Source organism: Phasianus colchicus, chromosome 39 (genome assembly GCF_987193195.1).
Source record: "Phasianus colchicus chromosome 39, bPhaCol1.hap1.1, whole genome shotgun sequence".
NCBI lineage: Eukaryota > Metazoa > Chordata > Aves > Galliformes > Phasianidae > Phasianus > Phasianus colchicus.
This window is the reverse complement of record NC_143474.1, coordinates 2078527-2103164: the sequence shown is the minus strand read 5'-3', so window position 1 is coordinate 2103164 and position 24638 is coordinate 2078527. Positions and strand designations below refer to the sequence as shown.

The window sequence follows — 24638 nt, the reverse complement described above, 5'->3', positions numbered from 1 at the left end:
GAAGCAGCGAGCCCGCTTCGTCCCCTCCACGAGGCAGCGCGCTTTCTGATTGGCCGGCGCTCCGTCTTTGCCCCACCCCTTTCTCTCCGTTATCGCGAGCGCTGATTGGCCACCTCCTCACACTCATCCCACCCCCTCCTGACAGACCCCGCGCGCCGATTGGCCCTCCCGACCTTACCCTTCTCCGATTGGCCTCACGCGCGCTTCGTCCCACCCCCTCTCTGAGGCGCCTCGCGCGCTGATTGGCCGCCGCTCCGTGAGGGAGGAGGAAGGAGGCAGCATGGCGGCGGCGGGGCCGGGCGCTGCGGGCACCGCGCGGGTGTCGAGCGGGCGGGAGTTGGGCTGCGTGCCGGAGGTGGCGGCGGCTTTGGGGGCGGTTGCCCGGCAGGGGTGAGGAGGGTTTTATTTTACTGTGAGGAATTTTTCCCCGTTTGGCCCCTTTTTTTTAAATTTATTTTTTATATATTTTTTTCTCTCTCTCCGCGTCGTTTTTAGGTTCGATTTCCTCTGCGCTCCGCTTTTCCATCCCCGTCACCGCCGCGAGTTTCGGTTGCTGCCCGCCAAGGAGCGGCCCGGCCCTCAGACCCGCTCCGACCTGCTGCTGGCCGGGAGGGGTGCGGCCGGGGCTCCGTGGGGTCTTATGGGGCTCTGTGGGGTCTTATGGAGCTCTATGGGGTCTTATGGGGATCTATTGGGGCTCTGTGGGGTCTTATGGGGCTCTGTGGGATCTTATGGGGCTCTATGAGGGCTCTGTGGGGTCTTATGGGGCTCTATGGGGTCTTATGGGGCTCTATGAGGGCTCTGTGGGGTCTCTGTGGGGTCTTATGGGGTCTCTGTGGGGCTCTATGGGGTTTTATGGGGATCTATTGGGGCTCTGTGGGATCTTATAGGGCTCTGTGGGGTCTTATGGGGCTCTATGGGGGCTCTGTGGGGTCTCTATGGGGTCTCTGTGGGGCTTTATGGGGTTTTATGGGGATCTATTGGGGCTCTGTGGGATCTTATAGGGCTCTGTGGGGTCTTATGGGGCTCTATGGGGGCTCTGTGGGATCTTATAGGGCTCTATGAGAGCTCTGTGGGGTCTTATGGGGCTCTATGGGGGCTCTATGGGGTCTTATGGGGTCTCTGTGGGGCTCTATGGGGTCTTATGGGGATCTATTGGGGCTCTGTGGGATCTTATAGGGCTCTATGGGGTCTTATGGGGCTCTATGAGAGCTCTGTGGGGTCTTATGGGGCTCTGTGGGGTTTTATGGGGCTCTATGGGGTCTTATGGGTCTCTGTGGGGCTCTATGGGGGCTCTATGGGGTCTTATGGGTCTCTGTGGGGCTCTATGGGGTCTTATGGGGATGTATTGGGGCTCTGTGGGGTTTTATGGGGCTCTGTGGGATTTTATGGGGCTCTATGAGGGCTCTGTGGGGTTTTATGGTGCTCTATGGGGTCTTATGGGGTTTTATGGGGTATTATGGGGATCTACTGAGGCTCTGTGGGGTTTTATGGGGCTCTGTGGGGTCTCTGTGGGTCTCCGTGGGGGCTCTATGGGGTCTTATGGGGATCTATTGGGGCTCTGTGGGATCTTATGGGGCTCTATGGGGTCTTTGTGGGGTCTTATGGGGATCTATGGGGTCTCTGTGGGACTCTATGGGGTCTTTGGGCGATTTATGGGGTCTCTGTGGGGCTCTATGGGGTTTTATGGGGATGTATTGGGGCTCTGTGAGGTCTTATGGGTCTCTGTGGGTCTCTGTGGGGCTCTATGGGGTCTTATGGGGTCTCTGAGGGGCTCTGTGGGGCTCTATGGGGTTTCTGTGGGGTCTTATGGGGCTCTGTGGGGTCTTATGGGGCTCTGTGGGGTCTCTGTGGGGTTTTATGGGGCTCTGTGGGGTTTTATGGGATTTTTTGGGTCTCTGTGGGGCTCTATGGGGTCTTATGGGGTCTCTGAGGGGCTCTATGGGGTCTTATGGGGCTCTATGGGGTCTCTGTGGGGCTCTGTGGGGTTTTATGGGGATCTATTGGGGCTCTGTGTGGTCTTATGGGGGCTCTATGGGGTCTCTGTGGGGCTCTATGGGGTCTTATGGGGTCTCTGTGGGGCTCTATGGGGTCTCTGTGGGGCTCTATGGGGTCTCTGTGGGGTCTTATGGGGCTCTATGGGGTGTCTGTGGGGCTCCGTGGGGTCTTACGGGTTTCTGGGGCGCTCTGTGGGGTTTTATGGGGCTCTATGGGGTTTTGTGTGGATTTGTGGGGTCTTTGTGGGGTCTTGTGGGGCTCTGTGGGGATGTATGGGGTCTTAGGGACCTCCGTGGGGTCTCTGGGGGGATCCACGGGGTCTTATGGGGTCTCTATGGTGTCATATGGGATTCAGTGGGGATCTATGGGGTCTTTTGTGGATTCTGTGGGTATTTATGGGTAAGACCCCCCCCGAGGAGCCCCAAATCCCGTTGTTTTCCCCCAGACTGGAACACCCTGATAGTGGGCAAGGTGTCCCCGTGGATCCGCCCCGATTCCCCCCTGGAGGCCGTGAGGAGGAACTCCGAGGCGGTGAGGGGGGGTGGGGGGGGAAGGGGGGGTTTGGGGGGAGAAATGGGGGGCGTCAGTGGGGAAAATGGGGGATTTGGGGGGAGAAATGGGGGTTTGGGGGGCGAAAGGGGGATTTGGGGGGAGAAATTGGGGTTTGGGGGGCGAAAGGGGGATTTGGGGGGAGAAATTGGGGTTTGGGGGGAAGAATGGGGGGCTGGGGGGGGAATGGGGGTTTGGGGGAGAAATCGGGGGCTTGGGGGGAGAAAGGGGAGGTTTGGGGTGAAATGGGGGGCTGGGGGGGGAAAGGGGGGGTTTGGGGGGAAGAATGGGGGGTTTGGGGGGAAGAATGGGGGATTTGGGGGAAGAATGGGGGGATTTGGGGGGAAGAATGGGGGCTTGGGGGAAATGGGGGGGTTTGGGGGGAAGAATGGGGGGCTGGGGGGGGAAAGGGGGGGTTTGGGGGGAGAAAAGGGGGCTTTGGGGGGAGAAAAGGGGCTTTGGGGGGGGAAGAATGGGGGATTTGGGGGGAGAAATGGGGGATTTGGGGGGAAGAATGGGGGATTTGGGGGAAGAATGGGGGGATTGGGGGGAAGAATGGGGGGATTTGGGGGGAAGAATGGGGGGCTGGGGGGGGAAATGGGGGTTTGGGGGGAGAAAGGGGGATTTGGGGGGAGAAAATGGGGTTTGGGGGGGAAGAATGGGGGATTTGGGGGGAAGAATGGGGGTTTAGGGGAAGAATGGGGGCCTTGGGGGGGATATGGGGGGCAGGGGGGGATATGGCGGGGTTTGGGGGGAAGAATGGGGGATTTGGGGGGAGAATGGGGGTTTAGGGGGAGAAATGGGGGACTTGGGGGGGAAATGGGGGGCTGGGGGGAAGAATGGGGGTTTAGGGGAGAAATTGGGGGCTTGGGGGGAAATGGGGGGGTTGCGGGGGGAAAGGGGGCTTTTGGGGTGAGAAACGGGCGGTTTGGGGGGGAAATGGGGGGCTGGGGGGGGAAGGGGGGATTTGGGGGGGGAAAGGGGGATTTGGGGGAATAATGGGGGATTTGGGGGGTGAAAAGGGGGGATTTGGGGGAAGAATGGGGGGATTTGGGGGGAGAATGGGGGTTTGGGGGAAGAATGGGGGTTTAGGGGGAGAAATGGGGGGCTTGGGGGGGAAATGGGGGGCTGGGGGGGTGGGATTTGATGCTGATTGTGGGGTTTTCTGAGTCGGAATTGTGGGGTTTTGGGGTTGGAATTGTGGGATTTGATGCTGATTGTGGGGTTTTCTGGGTCGGAATTGTGGGGTTTTGGGGTTGGAATTGTGGGATTTGATGCTGATTGTGGGGGTTTGGGGGCTGAGTTGTGGGGAATTTGGTCTGAATTGTGGGGTTTTGGGTCGGAATCGTGGGATTCAATGCTGATTGTGGGGATTTTGGGTCCAAATTGTGGGATTTCGGGTCAGAGTTGTGGGGTTTTTGGGGCTGGATTGTGGGGATTTTGGTCCAAAATGTGGGATTTTGGGGCTGAATGGTGGGATTTGATGCTGACTGTGGGGTTTTGGGGCCCGAATGGTGGGATTTTGGGGCTGAATGGTGGGATTTTGGGGCTGAATGGTGGGATTTTGGGGCTGAATGGTGGGATTTTGGGGCTGAATGGTGGGATTTTGGGGCCGAATTGTGGGGATTTTGGGGCCGAATTGTGGGGATTTGGGGTCGGAATTGTGGGATTTTGGGGCTGAATTGTGGGTTTTTGGGGCTGAATGTTGGGATTTGATGCTGACTGTGGGATTTTTGGGCTGAATTGTGGGGATTTTGGGGCCAAATTGTGGGTTTTTCTGGCTGAATGTTGGGATTTGATGCTGACTGTGGGATTTTTGGGCTGAATTGTGGGGATTTTGGGCCCAAATTGTGGGTTTTTCGGGCTGAATGGTGGGATTTTGGGGCCGAATTGTGGGGATTTTGGGGCCGAATTGTGGGGATTTTGGGGCCGAATTGTGGGGATTTTGGGTCGGAATTGTGGGATTTTGGGGCTGAATTGTGGGATTTTGGGGCTGAATGTTGGGATTTGATGCTGACTGTGGGATTTTGAGGCCGAATTGTGGGGATTTTGGTCCAAAATGTGGGATTTTGGGGCTGAATGGTGGGATTTGATGCTGATTGTGGGGATTTTGGGGCCGAATTGTGGGATTTTGGGGCCAAATTGTGGGTTTTTCTGGCTGAATGTTGGGATTTGATGCTGACTGTGGGATTTTGGGGCTGAATTGTGGGGATTTTGGGGCTGAATGCCGTTTTTTGGGGCTGACTGTGGGATTTTGGGGCCGAATTGTGGGATTTTGGGGCCGAATTGTGGGATTTTGGGGCCGAATTGTGGGATTTTGGGGCCGAATTGTGGGGATTTTGGGGCTGAATTGTGGGGATTTTGGGGCTGAATTGTGGGGATTTTGGGGCTGAATTGTGGGGATTTTGGGGCTGAATGCCATTTTTTGGGGCCGAATTGTGGGATTTTGGGGCTGACTGTGGGATTTTTGGGCTGAATTGTGGGGATTTTTGGGCTGAATGCCATTTTTTGGGGCCGAATTGTGGGATTTTGGGGCCGACTGTGGGGTTTTTGGGCTGAATTGTGGGGATTTTGGGGCTGAATGCTGTTTTTTGGGGCCGAATGGTGGGATTTGATGCTGACTCTGGGATTTTGGGGCTGAATTGTGGGTTTTTTGGGCTGAATTGTGGGGATTTTGGGGCTGAATGCTGTTTTTTGGGGCAGGCCCTGCAGCAGGAGCTGGACTTCGCAGCCTACCTGGGGGTCCCAGCCGTGCTGCTGGCCCTCAGGGGGCCCCACTGCCCCAACCTGGCCAGGGGGCTGTGTGCGCATCTGCAGGGGGCTCCGCACGGGGCTGCGGTGAGTACGGGGTTAATTAGGGTTAATTAAGGCTTAATTGGGGCTTAGCGTGGCTTTGGGGGGGTTTAATGGGGTTTCGGTGGGGTTTCATGGGGCTTAATGGGGTTTAAGTGGGGGTTAATGGGGGTTAATTGGGGCTTAATGGGTCTGCAGGGGGCTCCACACGGGGCTGCTGTGAGTACGGGGCTTAATTAGGGTTAATTAAGGCTTAATTAGGGCTTAGTGGGGCTTTGGGGGGGGTTTAATGGGGTTTTGGTGGGGTTTCATGGGGTTAAATGGGGTTTAAGTGGGGTTTAATGGGGGTTAATTGGGGCTTAATGGGTCTGCAGGGGGCTCCGCACGGGGTTGCCGTGAGTACGGGGCTTAATTAGGGTTAATTAAGGCTTAATTGGGGCTTAGTGGGGCTTTGGGGGGGTTTCATGGGGTTTTGGTGGGGTTTCATGGGGCTTAATGGGGGTTTAGTGGGGTTAAATGGGATTTAAGTGGGGCTTAATGAGCCTGCAGAGGTGAAATACGTGGCTGCTGTGAGTACGGGGCTTAATTAGGGTTAATTAAGGCTTAATTGGGGCTTAGTGGGGTTTTAGTGGGGTTTAATGGGGTTTTGGTGGGGTTAGATGGGGTTTTAGTGGGGGTTAATGGGGGTTAATTGGGGCTTAATGGGTCTGCAGGGGGCTCCGCACGGGGCTGCTGTGAGTACGGGGCTTAATTAGGGTTAATTAAGGCTTAATTGGGGCTTAGCGTGGCTTTGGGGGGGGTTAATGGGGTTTTGGTGGGGTTAAATGGGGTTTAAGTGGGGGTTAATGGGGGTTAATTGGGGCTTAATGGGTCTGCGGGTCTGAAATTTGGGGCTGCGGTGAGTATGGGGGTTAATTAGGGTCAATTAAGGCTTAATTGAGACTTAACGGGGTTTGGTGGGGGGCTTAGTGAGGTTTAATTGAGTCTTAATAGGGTTTAATGTGTCTTAATTAGGTTTAGTTGAAGCTTGATGGGTGTTAATGGGGTTTAATGGGTGAGTAGGGGGATTAATTAGGCTTAATTAAGTCTTAATTCAGGCTTAATGGGGTTTGGTGGGGTCTTAATGAGGTTTAATTAAGTCTTAATAAGGTTTAACGTGCCTTAATTAGGTTTAGTTGAAGCTCAATGAGTTTTAATGTGGTTCAATTAAGTCTTAATGGGTGCTAATGGGGTTTGGTTGAATCTGAGAGTTTAATTAGAGTTTAATTAGAGTTTAACAGTATTTAATGAGGTTTGCTAGGGCCTTGATGGGTGTTAATGGCGCTTAATGAGTCTCATTAGCGTTTAATTAAGGCTTAGTCAGGTTTCGTAGTACCTTAATGGGCCATAATTGGGTTTAATTAAGTCTTAATGGGGTTTAATTAAGGTTCAGTCGGGTTTTAATTGGGGGCTGAAGGGCCGGCTGGGGCTTAATTGGTATCTGATGGTCATTAATTGGCGTTAATTGGCGTTAATTGGCGCAGGTGTGGGTGCGCGTGCCGCTGCTGGCCCCCGAGGACGGGCGTGAGGACGCCATCGTTAACGAGCAGCTGGTTAACGAGGGCGACGGGCGGCAGGAGGAGCGGACGTGGCACTGGTGGGTCGTTAGTTAATTAGTTAATTGGGGAGGGGGGTGAGGGCGTAACGAGGTTTGGGGGAGAAAATGAGGATTTTGGGGGGTTTTGCAGGTGGAACAACTTCCGGACTCTGTGCGACTACAACAAGAGGGTCGGGCTGGGTGAGTGAAAGGAAGGGGCGGGGCCTCGGCAGGAAGGGGCGGGGCCAACAAAGGAAGTGGGTCAGGGCTTGGGTGGGAGGAGGTGGAAGTGAAACAGGAAGTGGTGGGGTCAAAACAGGAAACGGCGGGGCCGTGGGTGGAAGGGGCGGGGCAATGAAGGAAGGAGGTGTGGCCAAGGATGGGAGGAGGTGGAAGTGCCACAGGAAGGGGCGGGGTCAAAGCAGGAAGGGGCAGGGCCAGTGGAAGAAGGAGGTGGGGCCATAGAGGGGAGGAGGTGGAAGTGAAACAGGAAGTGGTGGGATCACAGCAGGAAGGGGTGGGGCCAATGAAGAAAGGGGGTGGGGCCATGGATGGGAGGAGGTAGAAATGCAACAGGAAGGGGTGGGGCCACAACAAGAAGGGGCGGGGCCAGTAAAGGAAGTGGGTCAGGGCTTGGGTGGGAGGAGGTGGAGGTGCAACAGGAAGGGGGCGGGGTCACAACAGGAAGGAGTGGGGTGACAACAGGAAGGGGGCGGGGTCATGGATGGAAGGGGGCGCTGGTGAAGTGGGCGTGGCTACTTCTTCGGGGGGCGGGGCTAAGACTCATGGGGGCGGGGTTTATCCGTTCTATGGGGAGTATATGAGAGGTGGGGGGTGGGGGCGGGGCAATGGTGAAGTGGGCGTGGCTAGCTCTGAAGGGGGCGGGGCCTAATTCCATATATGGTGGGGTGGTGTCTGGGGGCGGGGCTATGTGTGGGCGGGGCCACGGCCTATGGGGGCGGAGCTTAGCTGTTCAATGGGGAAACTTATGAGATTATAGGAAAGATGGGCGGGGCAATGATGGAGTGGGCGTGGCTTCGTCTCAAGGGGGCGGGGCCTAATTGTTCTCTTTCCCGATTGGGGGTGGAGCCACGTGGTTGTAGCTAAGGGGGCGGGGCCTAACCCTTCCATAGGGCGCAATGGGGGTGGGAACGGGGGTGGGGGCGGAGCAATTGTGAAGTGGGCGTGGCTTCATCTCAAGGGGGTGGGGCTTAATTGTTCTCTTTCCCGATTGGGGGTGGAGCCACGTGGTTGTAGCTAAGGGGGCGGGGCCTAACCCTTCCATAGGGCGCTATGGGGGTGGGAATGGGGTGGGGGGGGCGGAGCTTCGATCTGAAAGTGGGTGTGGCTTCTTTTTTGTCCCCGCCCAGCGCTGGAGGTGGGCCCTGATTTGCCATCGGCGGAAGCCATCGACCGCTGGTTGGGGGAGCCGCTGCGGGCGGCCATCTTGCCCACCAGCATCTTCCTCACCAATAAGAAAGGCTTCCCTGTCTTATCCCGGCCCCACCAGCGGCTGCTGGGCCGCTTGCTGAAGGTGTGTGGGGCGGGAACGGGAGTTATGGGGCTGGAGGGGGGGGTTGTGGGGTTGGGAGGGGGGTGGGGTGCTGTTCTGTGGGGCAGGAGTGGGGGTGTGGGGCTGGGAGTGGGAGTGGGATGCTGTCTATGGGGTGGGAGTGGGGGGTTGTGGGGCTGGGAGTGGGGGCTTGTGGGGCTGGAGTGGGGGCTTGTGGGGCTGGAATGGGGGGCTGTGGGGCTGGAATGGAGGCTTGTGGGGCTGGAATGGGGGGTTGTGGGGCTGGAATGGAGGCTGTGGGGCTGGAATGGGGGTTGTGGGGCTGGAATGGAGGCTGTGGGGCTGGGAGTTGGGAGGTTGTGGGGCTGGAATGGAGGTTATGGGGCTGGAGTCAGGGGGTTGTGGGGCTGGAATGGAGGCTATGGGGCTGGGAGTGGGGGGTTGTGGGGCTGGAATCTATGGGCCACTATGGGGTCGCTATGGGGCAGCTATGGGGTGGTTATGGGGCCACTATGGGGTGGCTGTGGAGTGGCTATGGGGCCGCTATGGGGCTGCTATGGGACAGCTGTGGGGTGGTTATGGGGTCGCTGTGGGGTGGTTATTGGGCCACTATAGGACTGCTATGGGGAAGTTATGGGGTCGCTACGGGGTTGCTATAGGGTGGTTATGGGGCCACTATAGGATTGCTATGGGGTTGCTATGGGGCTGCTACGCGGTGGCTACGGGGCGGCTACAGGGCGGCTATGGGGCTGCTACGGGGTGGTTATGGGGCAGCTTTGGGGCCGCTGTGGGGCTACTACATAGCGGCTGTGGGGTCGCTCTGGGGCCGCTATGGGGCAGCAGTGGTTTCCCCCTGACAGCTGGAGGTGCAGGTGGTGCTGTGGGGCGCCCCACACCACGAGCCCAAGCCGCTGAGCGCCTACCTGCAGTACCTGGAGCACGTGGGGCAGAACCGGCCCCCGCCCTCCGCCTATGAGCTCTTCGCCCGCGGCTACGAGGATTATCTGCAGTGCCCCCTGCAGGTGGGAGGACCGGAAGGGGCGGGGCAGGAAGTGGGAGGGGCCTAAGGGGGCGGGGCAGGAAGTGGGAGTGGCTTAAATGGGCGAGGAAGGGGATGGGAGGGGTCTGAAGTGGGATATGAGGATTCTCTGCAGCGCCCTCTGCAGGTGGGAGGACCGGAAGGGGCGGGGCAGGAAGTGGGAGGGGCTTAAATGGGCGGGGCGGGAAGTGGGAGGGGTCTAAAGTGGGATATGAGGATTCTCTGCAGCGCCCCCTGCAGGTGGGTGGACCGGAAGGGGCGGGGAGTGGGAGGGGCCTAAGGGGGCGGGGAGAGGGAGGTGCTTAAAGGGGTGGGGCAGGAAGTGGGAGGGGCTTAAGGGGGCGGGGCAGGAAGTGGGAGGGGCTTAATGTTGATATTAGGATTATCTGCAGTGCCCCCTGCAGGTGGGAGGACAGGAAGTGGGCGGGGCAGGAAGTGGGAGGGGCTTAAAGGGTCGGGGCAGGAAGTGGGAGGGGCTTAAAGGGGCGGGGCAGAAAGTGGGAAAGGTCTAAAGTGGGATATGAGGATTTCCTGCAGCGCCCCCTGCAGGTGGGAGGACCGGAAGGGGCGTGGCTGGAAGTGGGAGGGGCCTAAGGGGGCGGGGCAGGAAGTGGGTGGGCTTAAAGGGGCGAGGAAGGGGTTGGGAGGGGTCTAAAGTGGGATATGAGGATTCTCTGCAGCGCCCCCTGCAGGTGGGAGGACCGGAAGTGGGCGGGACAGGAAGTGGGAGGGGCCTAAAAGGGCTGGGCGGGATGTGGGAGGGGCCTAAAGGGGCGGGTCGGGAAGTGGGAGGGGCTTAAAGTTGATATTAGGATTAGCTGCAGCGACCCCTGCAGGTGGGAGGACCGGAAGTGGGCGGGGCAGGAAGTGGGAGGGGCTTAAAGGGCCGAGGCAGGAAGTGGGAGGGGCTTAAGGAGGCGGAGCCTAAGTGGAGGGAGTGGAGAAGCGAATGCATTGGGGGTAATGGAGGGGGCGGGGTTTAAAGCAGGGGGCGGAGCTTAATGCAGGGGGCGGGGCTTAGTGCAGATTCCTGCCAATGGAACTGGAAAGGGGCGTGGCTTGGATACCGTGGGCGTGGCTTAACAGGCTGGTTTGCCACCGGGGGCGTGGCTTCATGGATGGTGCTGAAACCGGGGCTTCCCATTGGCTAAAAGACAGGGTATGGGTGGGGTTATGTTAATGAAGGGGCGTGGCTCGCTCTGACCCCGCCCCCTTTCCGGCGCAGCCCCTGATGGACAACCTGGAGTCTCAGACCTACGAAGTCTTCGAGAAGGATCCAATCAAATACAGCCAATACCAGCAGGTGGGCGGGGGCTTCCGGCTTTGGTGGGCGGGACTTCCTGTGAGCCGGCGTGGCCACGCCCACCTCTCTGACGCGGCCACGCCCCCTTTTTGCCCATATAAGGCCATCTATAAATGTCTGCTGGACCGCGTGCCCGACGAGGAGAAGGAAACCAACGTGCAGTGAGTGCTTGTGGGGCTGCCCCATAGCGACCCGTAGCTGCCCCATAGCTGCCCCATAGTGTCCTATAGGGACCCCATAACTGCTATGGGGTGTCTATGGGGCGGCCATGGGACAGCCATGGGGCGGCTATGGGGCAACCATGGGGCACCTATGGGACAGCCATGGGGCAGCTGTGGGGCGGCTATGGGGCAGCCGTGGGGCGGCTATGGGGCAGCTATGGGATCTCTATGGGGGAGCTGTGGGGCAGCTATGGGGTATCTATGGGGCGGCCATGGGGCATCTATGGGGCAGCTGTGGGGCATCTTTGGGTGGCTATGGGGCAGCTATGGGACAGCCATAGGGCGGTCATGGGGCAGCTATGGAGCAGCCATGGGGCGGCTATGGGATCTCTATGGGGCAGCCATGGGGCATCTATGGGGCGGCTATGGGGCAGCTATGGGACAGCCATGGGGTCCCTATGGGGCAGCCATGGGGTGGCTATGGGGCAGCCATGGGGCATCTATGGGGTGGCTATGGGGCAGCCATGGGGTATCTATGGGGTAGTGATGGGGTGGCTATGGGACAGACATGGGGTATCTATGGGGCAGTGATGGGGTGGCTATGGGGCAGCCATGGGGTATCTATGGGGGAGCCGTTGGGCAGCCATGGGGCAGCTATGGGACAGCCATAGGGCGGCTATGGGGCAGCCATGGGGCATCTATGGGGCAGCGATGGGGTGGCTATGGGGCAGCCATGGGGCGGCTATGGGATGTCTATGGGGCAGTGATGGGGCATCTATGGGGCAGTGATGGGGCGGCTATGGGGCATCTATGGGGCGGCTATGGGGCAGCTATGGGGCATCTATGGGGCAGCTGTGGGGCATCTATGGGGTGGCTATGGGGCAGCGATGGGGCGGCTATGGGGCGGCTGTGGGGCAGCCGTGGGGCTGACGCGGCCGCCCGCAGGGTGGTGCTGGTGCTGGGCGCCGGGCGCGGCCCGCTGGTGAACGCGGCGCTGAGGGCCGCCCGCATGGCGCAGCGCCGCATCCGCGTCTTCGCCGTGGAGAAAAACCCCAACGCCGTCGTCACGTGAGTGCAGCCGGCAAAGCAGCGGGGCACGGGGACACGGGGGGACAGGGGGGGACATGGGGACACATGGGGACCTATAGAGACACATACGGACCCATAGATCCCATAGGGACACATTGAGACCCACAGGGACACACAGGGACACATGGGGACACATGGGGACCTATAGAGACACATACAGACCCATAGATCCCATAGGGACCCATAGGGACACATAGGGACACATTGAGACCCACAGGGACCCATAGAGACACATACAGACCCACAGATCCCACAGAGACACATAGGGACACATAGGGACACATAGGGACACATTGAGACCCATAGGGACACACAGGGACACATGGGGACACATGGGGACACATGGGGACCTACAGAGACACATACGGACCCATAGATCCCATAGGGACACATTGAGACCCACAGGGACACATAGGGACCCATAGAGACACATAGAGACCCATAGGGACACACAGGGACACATAGAGACCCATAGGGACACACAGGGACCCATGGGGACACATGGGGACACATACAGACCCATAGATCCCACAGGGACCCACAGGGACACATAGGGACCCATAGAGACGCATTGAGACCCATAGAGAGCCATAGATCCCACAGGGACCCATGGGGACACAGGGACACACAGGGACACATAGGGACACACAGGGACCCGTGGGGACACATGGGGACACATACAGACCCATAGATCTCACAGAGGAGTGGCAGTACAAGGAGTGGGGCTCGCAGGTGGCGGTGCTGCCACCCCATAGGGACCCATAGGGATCCCATAACACCCCATAGAGACCCATAGGGACCCACGGAGCCCCATGGAGACCCATAGGGATGCATAGAGACGCATAGCGACTCATAGAGACCTATAGACACCCATAGAGATCTATGGGGATGCATAGAGACCCATAGAGACCAATAGAGCCTCGTAGGGACCCATAGGGACTTCTAGGGTCCCACAGAGACCCATAGAGCCCCATAGGGACCCATGGAGACCCATGGAGACCCATGGAAGCCACAGAGACTGACAGAGACCCATAGGGACCCCATAGAGACCCATAGAGCCCCCATCCCCATTCCGCATGACCTCTGACGACCCCATAACCCCCCCTATGACCCCATAACCCCTCCTACGACCCCATAACCCCCCCTACGACCCCATAACCCCCTGCCCCCAGGCTGGAGAGCTGGCAGTACGAGGAGTGGGGCTTGCAGGTGGCGGTGCTGCCACCCCATAGGGACCCCATCCCCATTCCGTATGACCTGTAATGACCCCATAACCCCCCCTACGGCCCCATAACCCCCCCTAAGACCCCATAACCCCCCCTACGACCCCATAACCCCCCCTAAGACCCCATAACCCCCCTACGACCCCATAACCCCCTGCCCCCAGGCTGGAGAGCTGGCAGTACGAGGAGTGGGGCTCGCAGGTGGCGGTGCTGCCACCCCATAGGGACCCATAGGGACCCCTTCCCCATTCCGTATGACCTCTGACGACCCCATAACCCCCCCTACGACCCCATAACCCCCCCTACGACCCCATAACCCGCAGGCTGGAGAGCTGGCAGTACGAGGAGTGGGGCTCGCAGGTGGCGGTGCTGCCACCCCATAGGGACCCATAGGGACCCATAGGGATCCCATCCCCATTCCGTATGACCTCTGACGACCCCATAACCCCCCCTATGACCCCATAACCCGCAGGCTGGAGAGCTGGCAGTACGAGGAGTGGGGCTTGCAGGTGGCGGTGCTGCCACCCCATAGGGACCCATAGGGACCCCATCACACCCCATAGAGACCCACAGAGACTCATAGGGACCCATAAGAACCCAGTGATGCCCATAGAGCCCCATAGGGACCCACAGAGCCCCATGGAGACCCATAGAGACCCATAGGGACCCATAGAGACCTATAGGGACCCACTGATACCCATAGAGCTCCATAGAGCGCCATAGAGCCCCCATCCCCATTCCGTATGACCTCTGACGACCCCATAACCCCCCCTACGACCCCATAATCCCCCCTACGACCCCATAACCCCCCCTACGACCCCATAAGCCCCCCTAAGACCCCACAACCCCCCCTACGACCCCATAACCCCCAGGCTGGAGAGCTGGCAGTACGAGGAGTGGGGCTCGCAGGTGGCGGTGCTGCCACCCCATAGGGACCCCATACCCATTCTGTATGACCTGTAATGACCCCATAACTCCCCCCTAAGACCCCACAACCCCCCCTACGACCCCATAACCCCCCTGCCCCCAGGCTGGAGAGCTGGCAGTACGAGGAGTGGGGCTCGCAGGTGGCCGTGGTGCCGCGCGACATGCGGGAGTGGCGCCCCCCAGAGGCGGCGGACCTGCTGGTGTCGGAGCTGCTGGGGTCGTTCGGGGACAACGAGCTGGCGCCCGAGTGTCTGGATGGGGCGCAGCCCTGCCTCAAGGGTGGGATTTGGGGTCGGGCTTTGGGGTGGGGGTGGGATTTGGGGTCTGGGGTTTGGGGTCTGGGGATGGGATTTGGGGGTGGGAAGCCATAGGGGTTTGGGGTCTGGGGGGGTTTGGGGTCTGGGGTCGTTCGGGGACAACGAGCTGGCGCCCGAGTGTCTGGATGGGGCGCAGCCCTGCCTCAAGGGTGGGATTTGGGGTCAGGCTTTGGGTGGGGGTGGGATTTGGGGTCTGGGGTTTGGGGTTTGCGGTACGGGGTGGGATTTGGGGGTGGGAAGCCATAGGGGTTTGTGGTTTGAGGTTGGGAAGCCATAGGGGTTTGGGGTTTCGGGGTGGGAGGGGATGGGGACCCAGAGGGGTGGGATTTGGGGTCGTTCGGGTGGGATTTGGGGGTGGGAAGCCATAGGGGTTTGGGGTTTGGAGGGTTTGGGGGTTGGGGGTGGGATTTGGGGGTGGGGGACCCGTAGGGATGGGGGTTGGGGTCTGGGGTTTGGGGTTTGGAGGTGGGAGGGGATGGGGACCCATAGGGTGGGATTTGGGGTCTGGGGGGGTTTGGGGTTTGGGGTCGTTCGGGGACAACGAGCTGGCGCCTGAGTGTCTGGATGGGGCGCAGCCCTGCCTCAAGGGTGGGATTTGGGGTCGGGCTTTGGGGTGGGGGTGGGATTTGGGGTCTGGGGTTTGGGGTCTGGGGATGGGATTTGGGGGTGGGAAGCCATAGGGGTTTGGGGTCTGGGGGGGTTTGGGGTCTGGGGTCGTTCGGGGACAACGAGCTGGCGCCCGAGTGTCTGGATGGGGCGCAGCCCTGCCTCAAGGGTGGGATTTGGGGTCGGGCTTTGGGGTGGGGGTGGGATTTGGGGTCTGGGGTTTGGGGTCTGGGGATGGGATTTGGGGGTGGGAAGCCATAGGGGTTTGGGGTCTGGGGGGGTTTGGGGTCTGGGGTCGTTCGGGGACAACGAGCTGGCGCCCGAGTGTCTGGATGGGGCGCAGCCCTGCCTCAAGGGTGGGATTTGGGGTCAGGCTTTGGGTGGGGGTGGGATTTGGGGTCTGGGGTTTGGGGTTTGCGGTACGGGGTGGGATTTGGGGGTGGGAAGCCATAGGGGTTTGTGGTTTGAGGTTGGGAAGCCATAGGGGTTTGGGGTTTCGGGGTGGGAGGGGATGGGGACCCAGAGGGGTGGGATTTGGGGTCGTTCGGGTGGGATTTGGGGGTGGGAAGCCATAGGGGTTTGGGGTTTGGAGGGTTTGGGGGTTGGGGGTGGGATTTGGGGGTGGGGGACCCGTAGGGATGGGGGTTGGGGTCTGGGGTTTGGGGTTTGGAGGTGGGAGGGGATGGGGACCCATAGGGTGGGATTTGGGGTCTGGGGGGGTTTGGGGTTTGGGGTCGTTCGGGGACAACGAGCTGGCGCCTGAGTGTCTGGATGGGGCGCAGCCCTGCCTCAAGGGTGGGATTTGGGGTCGGGCTTTGGGGTGGGGGTGGGATTTGGGGTCTGGGGTTTGGGGTCTGGGGATGGGATTTGGGGGTGGGAAGCCATAGGGGTTTGGGGTTTGGGGGAGGGAAGCCGTAGGGGTTTGGGGGTGGGGGTTTGGGGAGCCATAGGGGTTTGGGGTTTGGGGGGTTTTGGGGGTCTGGGGGGTGGGATTTGGGGGTGGGAAGCCATAGGGGTTTGGGGGTTGGGGGTTGGGCTTTGGGGTTGGGAAGCCATAGGGGTTTGGGGTTTGGGGGTGGGAGGGGATGGGGACCCATAGGGTGGGGTTTGGGGTCTGGGGTTTGGGGTTTGGGGTAGGGAGTGGGATTTGGGGGTGGGAAGCCATAGGGGTTTGGGGTCTGGGGGTGGGAGGGGATGGGGACCCATAGGGTGGGATTTGGGGTCTGGGGTCTGGGGGTGGAAGGGGATGGGGACCTATAGGATGGGGGTCTGGGGTTTGGGGTTGCAGCGTGGGAGGGGATGGGGACCCATAGGGGTGGGATTTGGGGTCTGGGGTCTGGGGTCTGGGGGGTGGGATTTGGGGTTTGGAGTAGGGGGTGGGATTTGGGGTTGGGAAGCCATAGGGGTTTTGGGTTTGGGGGTGGGAGGGGATGGGGACCTATAGGATGGGGGCTGGGGTTTGGGGTGGGGGGTGGGTTTTGGGGGTGGGAAGCCATAGGGGTTTGGGGTTTGGGGTTGGGAAGCTGTAGGGGTTTGGGGTCTGGGGGTGGGAGGGGATGGGGACCCATAGGGTGGGGTTTGGGGTCTGGGGTTTGGGGTGGGGGGTGGGTTTTGGGGGTGGGAAGCCATAGGGGTTTGTGGTTTGAGGTTGGGAAGCCATAGGGGTTTGGGGTTTCGGGGTGGGAGGGGATGGGGACCCAGAGGGGTGGGATTTGGGGTCGTTCGGGTGGGATTTGGGGGTGGGAAGCCATAGGGGTTTGGGGTTTGGAGGGTTTGGGGGTTGGGGGTGGGATTTGGGGGTGGGGGACCCGTAGGGATGGGGGTTGGGGTCTGGGGTTTGGGGTTTGGAGGTGGGAGGGGATGGGGACCCATAGGGTGGGATTTGGGGTCTGGGGGGGTTTGGGGTTTGGGGTCGTTCGGGGACAACGAGCTGGCGCCTGAGTGTCTGGATGGGGCGCAGCCCTGCCTCAAGGGTGGGATTTGGGGTCGGGCTTTGGGGTGGGGGTGGGATTTGGGGTCTGGGGTTTGGGGTCTGGGGATGGGATTTGGGGGTGGGAAGCCATAGGGGTTTGGGGTTTGGGGGAGGGAAGCCGTAGGGGTTTGGGGGTGGGGGTTTGGGGAGCCATAGGGGTTTGGGGTTTGGGGGGTTTTGGGGGTCTGGGGGGTGGGATTTGGGGGTGGGAAGCCATAGGGGTTTGGGGGTTGGGGGTTGGGCTTTGGGGTTGGGAAGCCATAGGGGTTTGGGGTTTGGGGGTGGGAGGGGATGGGGACCCATAGGGTGGGGTTTGGGGTCTGGGGTTTGGGGTTTGGGGTAGGGAGTGGGATTTGGGGGTGGGAAGCCATAGGGGTTTGGGGTCTGGGGGTGGGAGGGGATGGGGACCCATAGGGTGGGATTTGGGGTCTGGGGTCTGGGGGTGGAAGGGGATGGGGACCTATAGGATGGGGGTCTGGGGTTTGGGGTTGCAGCGTGGGAGGGGATGGGGACCCATAGGGGTGGGATTTGGGGTCTGGGGTCTGGGGTCTGGGGGGTGGGATTTGGGGTTTGGAGTAGGGGGTGGGATTTGGGGTTGGGAAGCCATAGGGGTTTTGGGTTTGGGGGTGGGAGGGGATGGGGACCTATAGGATGGGGGCTGGGGTTTGGGGTGGGGGGTGGGTTTTGGGGGTGGGAAGCCATAGGGGTTTGGGGTTTGGGGTTGGGAAGCTGTAGGGGTTTGGGGTCTGGGGGTGGGAGGGGATGGGGACCCATAGGGTGGGGTTTGGGGTCTGGGGTTTGGGGTGGGGGGTGGGTTTTGGGGGTGGGAAGCCATAGGGGTTTGGGGTTTGGGGGTGGGAGGGGATGGGGACCTATAGCATGGGGGTCTGGGGTTTGGGGTCTGGGGGTGGGAAGCCATAGGGGTTTGGGGTTTAAGGGATATGGAGGGGTTTGGGGTTTGGGGGGTGGGATTTGGGGTGGGAAGCCATAGGGGTTTGGGGTCTGGGGGTGGGAGGGGATGGGGACCTATAGGATGGGGGTCTGGGGCTTGGGGTCTGGGGGTGGGATTTGGGGGTGGGGGACCCGTAGGGGTGGGGGTTGGGGTCTGGGGTTTGGGGTTTTGAGGTGGGAGGAGATGGGGACCCATAGGGGTGGGATTTGGGGTGGGGGGTGGGAAGCCATAGGGGTTTGGGGTCTGGGGGTGTTTGGGGGGTCTGTGGGGTGGGGTTTGGGGGTGGGAAGCCGTAGGGGTTTGGGGTTTGGGGGGTTTGGGGGATATGGAGGGGTTTGGGGGTCTGGGCGGTGGGATTTGGGGGTGGGAAGCCATAGGGGTTTGGGGTCTGGGGGTGTTTGGGGGGTCTGTGGGGTGGGGTTTGGGGGTGGGAAGCCGTAGGGGTTTGGGGTTTGGGGGGTTTGGGGGATATGGAGGGGTTTGGGGGTCTGGGCGGTGGGATTTGGGGGTGGGAAGCCATAGGGGTTTGGGGTCTGGGGGTGGGAGGGGATGGGGACCTATAGGATGGGGGTCTGGGGTTTGGGGTCTGGGGGTGGGATTTGGGGATGGGAAGCCATAGGGTTTTGGGGTCTGGGAGTGGGAAGCCATAGGGGTTTGGGGTTTGGGGGGTTTGGGGGGTTTGGGGGTGGGGGACCCATAGGGATGGGGGTTGGGGTCTGGGGTTTGGGGTTTTGAGGTGGGAGGTGATGGAGACCCATAGGGTCGGGTTTGGGGTCTGGGGTTTGGGGTGGGGGGTGGGATTTGGGGGTGGGAAGCCATAGGGGTTTGGGGTCTGGGGGTTGGGGGTGGGATTTGGGGGTGGGGGACCCGTAGGGGTGGGGATTGGGGTTGGGGTTTGGGGTTTGGGGGGTTTTGGGGGGTGGGATTTGGGGGTGGGAAGCCTTTGGGGTTTGGGGGTTGGGATTTGGGGGATGAGGGGGGTGGGGGACCCATAGGGGTGGGATTTGGGGTTTGGGGTCTGGGGTTTGGGGTGGGGGAACTCATATGGGTGGGGTTTGGGGTTTTGGGGGGTGGGATTTTGGGGTGGGGGAGTCGTAGGGGTTTGGGGTTGGGGTCTGGGGTTTGGGGTTTGGGGGATGAGGGAGGTGGGGACCCATAGGGGTGAGGCTGGGGGTACTTATGGGGCCGCCCCACAGATGGGGGGCTGTGCATCCCCTACAAATGTGTGGGTCGGTTATGGGGTCAATTATGGGATCGCTTTTGGGGTCTTTTATGGGGCACTTTTGGGGTCACTTCTGGGGCAGTTATGGGGTGAGTTATGGGGTGACTTATGGGGTGAATTATGGGGTGAGCTATGGGGCTGCCCCACAGATGGGGGGGTGAGCATCCCCTACAAATGTGTGGGTCGGTTATGGGGTCAATTATGGGATCACTTTTGGGGTCTTTTGTGGGGCAGTTATGGGGTGACTTCTGGGGCAGTTATGGTGTGACTTATGGGGCGACTTATGGGGTGACTTATGGGGTGACTTATGGGGCTGCCCCACAGATGGGGGGGTGAGCATCCCCTGCTCCTACACGTCGTTCCTGGCCCCGCTCTCCTCCTCCAAGCTGTACAACGAGGTGCGGGGCTGCAGGGAGAGGGACCGGCATCCCGAGGTACCGCCTGTGGGGCTGGGGGCGCCTGTGGGGCTGGGGGAACTTGTGGGGCTGGGGGCGCTTGTGGGGCTGGGGGCGCTTGTGGGGCTGGGGGGCGCTTGTGGGGCTGGGGGAACTTGTGGGGCTGGGGGCGCTTGTGGGGCTGGGGGCGCTTGTGGGGCTGGGGGCGCTTGTGGGGCTGGGGGAACTTGTGGGGCTGGGTGTGGGGTTGGAGGCACTTATGGGGCTGCTTGTGGGGTTGGAGGCACTTGTGGGGCTGGGGGAGCTTGTGGGGCTGGGGGAGCTTGTGGGGCTGGGTGTGGGGTTGGAGGCACTTCTGGGGCTGGGGGCACTTGTGCGGGTGGGGGCCACTTATGGGGCTGGAGGCAGTTGTGGGGCTGGGGGGCACTTGTGGGGCTGGGGGGACTTGTGGGGTTGGAGGCACTTGTGGGGCTGCTTGTGGGGCTGGGGGGCACTTTATGGGGCTATGGGGCACTTTATGGGGCTGGGGGGCACTTGTGGGGCTGGGGGAGCTTGTGGGGCTGGGGGGCGCTTGTTGGGCTGGGCGCTTATGGGGTTGGAGGCACTTGTGGGGCTGGGTGTGGAGCTGGGGGAATTTGTGGGGCTTGGGGGCACTTGTGGGGTTGGAGGCAATTGTGGGGCTGGGGGCACTTGTGGGGCTGGGGGAGCTTGTGGGGCTGGGGGAGCTTGTGGGGCTGGAGGCACTTGTGGGGTTGAGGCACTTGTGGGGCTGCTTGTGGGGCTGGGGGGAGCTTGTGGGGTTGGAGGCACTTGTGGGGCTGGGGGCACTTGTGGGGCTGGGGGGCGCTTGTGGGGCTGGGGGAACTTGTGGGGCTGGGGGAGCTTGTGGGGCTGGGGGGCGCTTGTGGGGCTGGGGGAACTTGTGGGGTTGGTGGGAGCTTGTGGGGCTGGGTGTGGGTCAGGGCACTTGTGGGGCTAGGGGGACTTGTGGGGCTGGGTGTGGGGTTGGAGGCACTTGTGGGGCAGCTATGGGGCGGCTATGGGGCACTTATGGGGCGGCTATGGGGCAGCTATGGGGCGGCTATGGGGCACTTATGGGGCAGCTATGGGGCGGCTATGGGGCACTTATGGGGCAGCTATGGGGCGGCTATGGGGCAGCTATGGGGTATCTATGGGGCACTTATGGGGCAGCCATGGGGTATCTATGGGGTGGCTATGGGGCACTTATGGGGCGGCTATGGGGCAGCTGTGGGGCACTTATGGGGTGGCTATGGGGCACTTATGGGGCAGCTATGGGGCAGCTATGGGGCACTTATGGGGCGGCTATGGGGTATCTATGGGGCAGCTGTGGGGCACTTATGGGGCAGCTATGGGGCGGCTATGGGGCAGCTATGGGGCACTTATGGGGCAGCTATGGGGCAGCTATGGGACACTTATGGGGCGGCTATGGGGTATCTATGGGGCAGCTGTGGGGCACTTATGGGGCAGCTATGGGGCGGCTATGGGGCAGCTATGGGGCACTTATGGGGCAGCTATGGGACACTTATGGGGCGGCTAAGTGGCAGCTATGGGGCAGCTACAGGGTATCTATGGGGCACTTATGGGGCGGCTATGGGGTATCTATGGGGCGGCTATGGGGCACTTATGGGGCAGCTATGGGGCACTTATGGGGCAGCTATGGGGCACTTATGGGGCAGCTATGGGGCACTTACGGGGCGGCTATGGGGCACTTATGGGGCAGCTATGGGGTATCTATGGGGCGGCTATGGGGCACTTATGGGGCAGCTATGGGGCACTTATGGGGCGGCCCCACAGGCGCAGTTCGAGACGCCCTACGTGGTGCGGCTGCACAACTTCCACCAGCTGGCGGCGCCGCAGCCCTGCTTCACCTTCCGGCACCCCAAGCCAGGTGGGGGAGGCGGGACTTCCGGTTTGGGGGGGAGGGACTTCCGGGTGGCGCTTCCGGTGGGAGGGGCTTCCTGGGGGGGACTTCCGGTGGGCGGGGCAAAAGGAGCCGAGCTCTTAAAGGGGCGGAGGCGAAAATCCCACAGCCCCCCTTTTCCCCCCCAAAAGATGACGTCACAGTGGGCGGGGCATCGTGGTAGCCCCTCCCATTTGGTGACGTCACAGTGGGCGTGGCTTCACGTTATCCCCTCCCCCTTTGATGGCGCCATGATGGGCGTGGCCTCACATCAGCCCCCCCCCTTATTATGACACCGCAGCGGGCGTGGCTTCGTTTAAGCCCCGCCCCCTTGTGGTGACGTCACAGTGGGCGGGGCTTCGCTTCAAACCCCCATTATGACTTCACGGTGGGCGTGGCTTCATTTAAGCCCCTCCCCCTTATGATGCCGCGGTAGGCGTGGCTTTCTTTAAGCCCCTCCCCCTAACACCCCCCGCCCAATCCCATCGCGCCGTGGGCGTGGCCTCCCGTTGGCTCCTCCCCCACGATGACGTCACCATGGCTTTGAGGGGGGTTGTGGGTTCTTGGGGGGGGGCGTGGCCTAAGCGTAGCCCCTCCCCTTCCGGTGTCAGACCCGTCGGAGGACAACAGCCGGTACCGGATGCTGTTGTTCCCGGTCGGCGTCACCACGGCGCTGCACGGCTTCGCCGGCTACTTCGAGACAACCCTCTATGGCGACGTCACCCTCAGTACGGCGCCGCCGCCAATCGCCGGGCAGGGCTGGGGGGCGGCCGGCCAATCGGAGGGCGGCGAGGGGAGGAGGGGGCGGGGCTTCCGGTGTGGGCAGTAAGAGGGGTTTAGGAGTGGAGGCGGGGCTTGGGGGGTATGGGGGCGTGGTTTGGGGTGGTTGCAGCCAATGGGAGGGGGGAGGGGGTGGAAGGGGGCAGGGCTTCCGGTGTGGGCAGTAAGAGGGGTTAAGGAGGGAAGGCGGGGCTTGGAGGGTGAGGGGGCGTGGTTTGGGGTGGTTGCAGCCAATGAGAGCGTGGAGGGGGAGGGGGCGGGGCTTGTAGGGTGTGGGGGCGTGGTTTGGGGTGGTTGCAGCCAATGGGAGGGCGGAGGGGGGAGGAGGGGGCGGGGCTTCTGGTGTGGGCAGTAAGAGGGGTTAAGGAGGGAAGGCGGGGCTTGGAGGGTCAGGGGGCGTGGTTTGGGGTAGTTGCAGCCAATTGGGGGCGGGGCAGGGAGGAGGGGCGGGGCTTCCGGTGTGGGCAGTAAGAGGGGTTTAGGAGGGGAGGCGGGGCTTGGAGGGGGAGGGGGCGTGGTTTGGTGTGGTTGCAGCCAATTGGAGGGCGGAGGGGGGGTGAGGGGCGGGGCTTCCGGTTTGCTCAGTAAATGGGGTTGAAGGGGGTGTGGCTTGGAGGATGAGGGGGCGGGGCTTGAGGTGGCCACCAATGGGTGGGGGGAGGGGGAGGAAGGGGGCGGGGCTTCCGGTGTGGTCAATGAAGGGGAGTAGGGGTTAAGGGGTGGGGCTTGAGGTGGTCGCAGCCAATGGGAAAGCGGAAGTCGAAGAAGGGGGCGGGGCTTTAGATGCAGTCAATTATGGGGTGTGAGGGGTTAAGGGGTGGGGCTTGGGATTGGGGGCGTGGCTTGATGGGTAAGGAGGCGTGGTTTGGGGTGGTTTTAGCCAATGGGAGGGCAGAGGTGGGGAGGAGGGGGCGGGGCTTCCAGTATGGGCAATAAGGGTGTGGGTAGGGATTTAGGGGTGGGGCTTGGGATTGATGGGCGTGGCTTGGCGGCAGCCAATGAGAGTGAGAGGAAGGGGCGGGGCTAACGGTGGGCGTGGCCCCGCAGGTATCCGCCCAGAGACGCATTCGCCTGGGATGTTCTCCTGGTTCCCCATCTTCTTCCCTTTAAAGGTATGCCTGGGGGCGGCCATCTTGGATCCGTCCATTGGGTTCAATGGGGCAGCCATCTTGGATCCGTCCATTGGGTTCAATGGGGGTGGCCATCTTGGATCCATCCATTGGGTTCAATGGGGGTGGCCATCTTGGATTCATCCATTGGGTTCAATTGGGGCAGCCATCTTGGATCCGTCCATTGGGTTCAATGGGGGCGGCCATCTTGAATCCATCCATTGGTTTCGGTCGGGTGGCCATCTTGGTGTGAGGCAGCCATCTTGGGCCCGCTTGTGTCCCATTGGTGGCAGCCATCTTGGATCCCATGTGTTCTGTTGGTGGCAGCCATCTTGGATCCATCCATTGCTGGCTGGCAGCCATCTTAACTGTGGGCAGCCATCTTGGATTCATCCATTGGTGGGTGGGTGGGTGGCCATCTTGGCTGTGGGCAGCCATCTTGGATCCATCATTGGCGGGTGGACAGCCATGTTAATTGCGGGCAGCCATCTCGGATCCATCATTGGTGGGTGGGCAGCCATCTTGGATCCATCCATTAGTGGTTGGGTGGGCGGCCATCTTGGTTGTGGCAGCATCTTGGTTCTATCCATTGGTGAGTGGGTGGGCAGCCATCTTGGCTGTGGGCAGCCATCTTGGATGCATCTTGGCCGCGGGCAGCCATCTCGGATCCATCATTGGTGGTTGGGTGGGCAGCCATCTTGGAACCACCCATTGATGGAGTCTTGGGACACCCTCCCCGATTGGCCGCCTGGTCGCTGAGCCCCGCCCCCTCTCCTTGCAGCAGCCAATGGCGGTGCAGGCAGGGCAGACGGTGGTGCTGTCGTTCTGGCGCCGTGCGGCGCCGCAGAAGGTTTGGTACGAGTGGGCCGTGACCGAGCCGGCCTGCTCCGCCCTGCACAACCCCGCCGGCCGCTCCTACACCATCGGACTGTGAGCAATAAAGACTCAGCAATGGCGCTTCCGGTGGCGGACATCTTGGCTTCCGGGAGGATTCGTTGGATTGGGGGGGCGGAGATCTTGGGTGGGGGCAGCCATCTTGGATTTGAGGCAGGGTGGGATGGGGGCGGCCATCTTGGGTTGGGGGGGGGGGGGACATCTTGGGTTGGGGTCACACTGAATTGGGGCGGCCATCTTGGATTGAGGGCAGCCATCTTGGATTGGAGGCGGGCATCTTGGGTTGGGGTCACACTGAA

The 24638-nt window shown here is 61.1% G+C and overlaps 1 protein-coding gene across 1 annotated transcript; it reads left to right on the top strand.

The window, feature by feature from the left end:
* Window positions 1-247: 247 nt before the first annotated feature.
* PRMT5 (protein arginine methyltransferase 5) lies at window positions 248-24416 on the top strand. The gene is made up of 17 exons (XM_090130153.1): window positions 248-390; window positions 496-614; window positions 2444-2529; window positions 5251-5385; window positions 6864-6976; window positions 7068-7117; window positions 8287-8450; window positions 9290-9451; window positions 10694-10771; window positions 10874-10932; window positions 11878-12000; window positions 14275-14450; window positions 19565-19674; window positions 21451-21544; window positions 22168-22284; window positions 23384-23448; window positions 24227-24416. Exons 1-17 carry the CDS (start codon window positions 281-283, stop codon window positions 24377-24379), a joined length of 1914 nt encoding a protein of 637 aa, XP_089986279.1. The 5' UTR covers window positions 248-280; the 3' UTR covers window positions 24380-24416.
* Window positions 24417-24638: the final 222 nt, after the last annotated feature.

Coding starts and splice junctions, on each gene's coding strand:
- PRMT5 (XM_090130153.1), top strand. CDS start 281: ATGGCGGCGGCGGGGCCGGGCGCTGCGGGCACCGCGCGGGTGTCGAGC. Junction 12,001..14,274: donor AACCCCAACGCCGTCGTCAC/GTGAGTGCAGCC, acceptor CCCTGCCCCCAG/GCTGGAGAGCTGGCAGTACG. Junction 21,545..22,167: donor CTTCCGGCACCCCAAGCCAG/GTGGGGGAGGCG, acceptor TTCCGGTGTCAG/ACCCGTCGGAGGACAACAGC.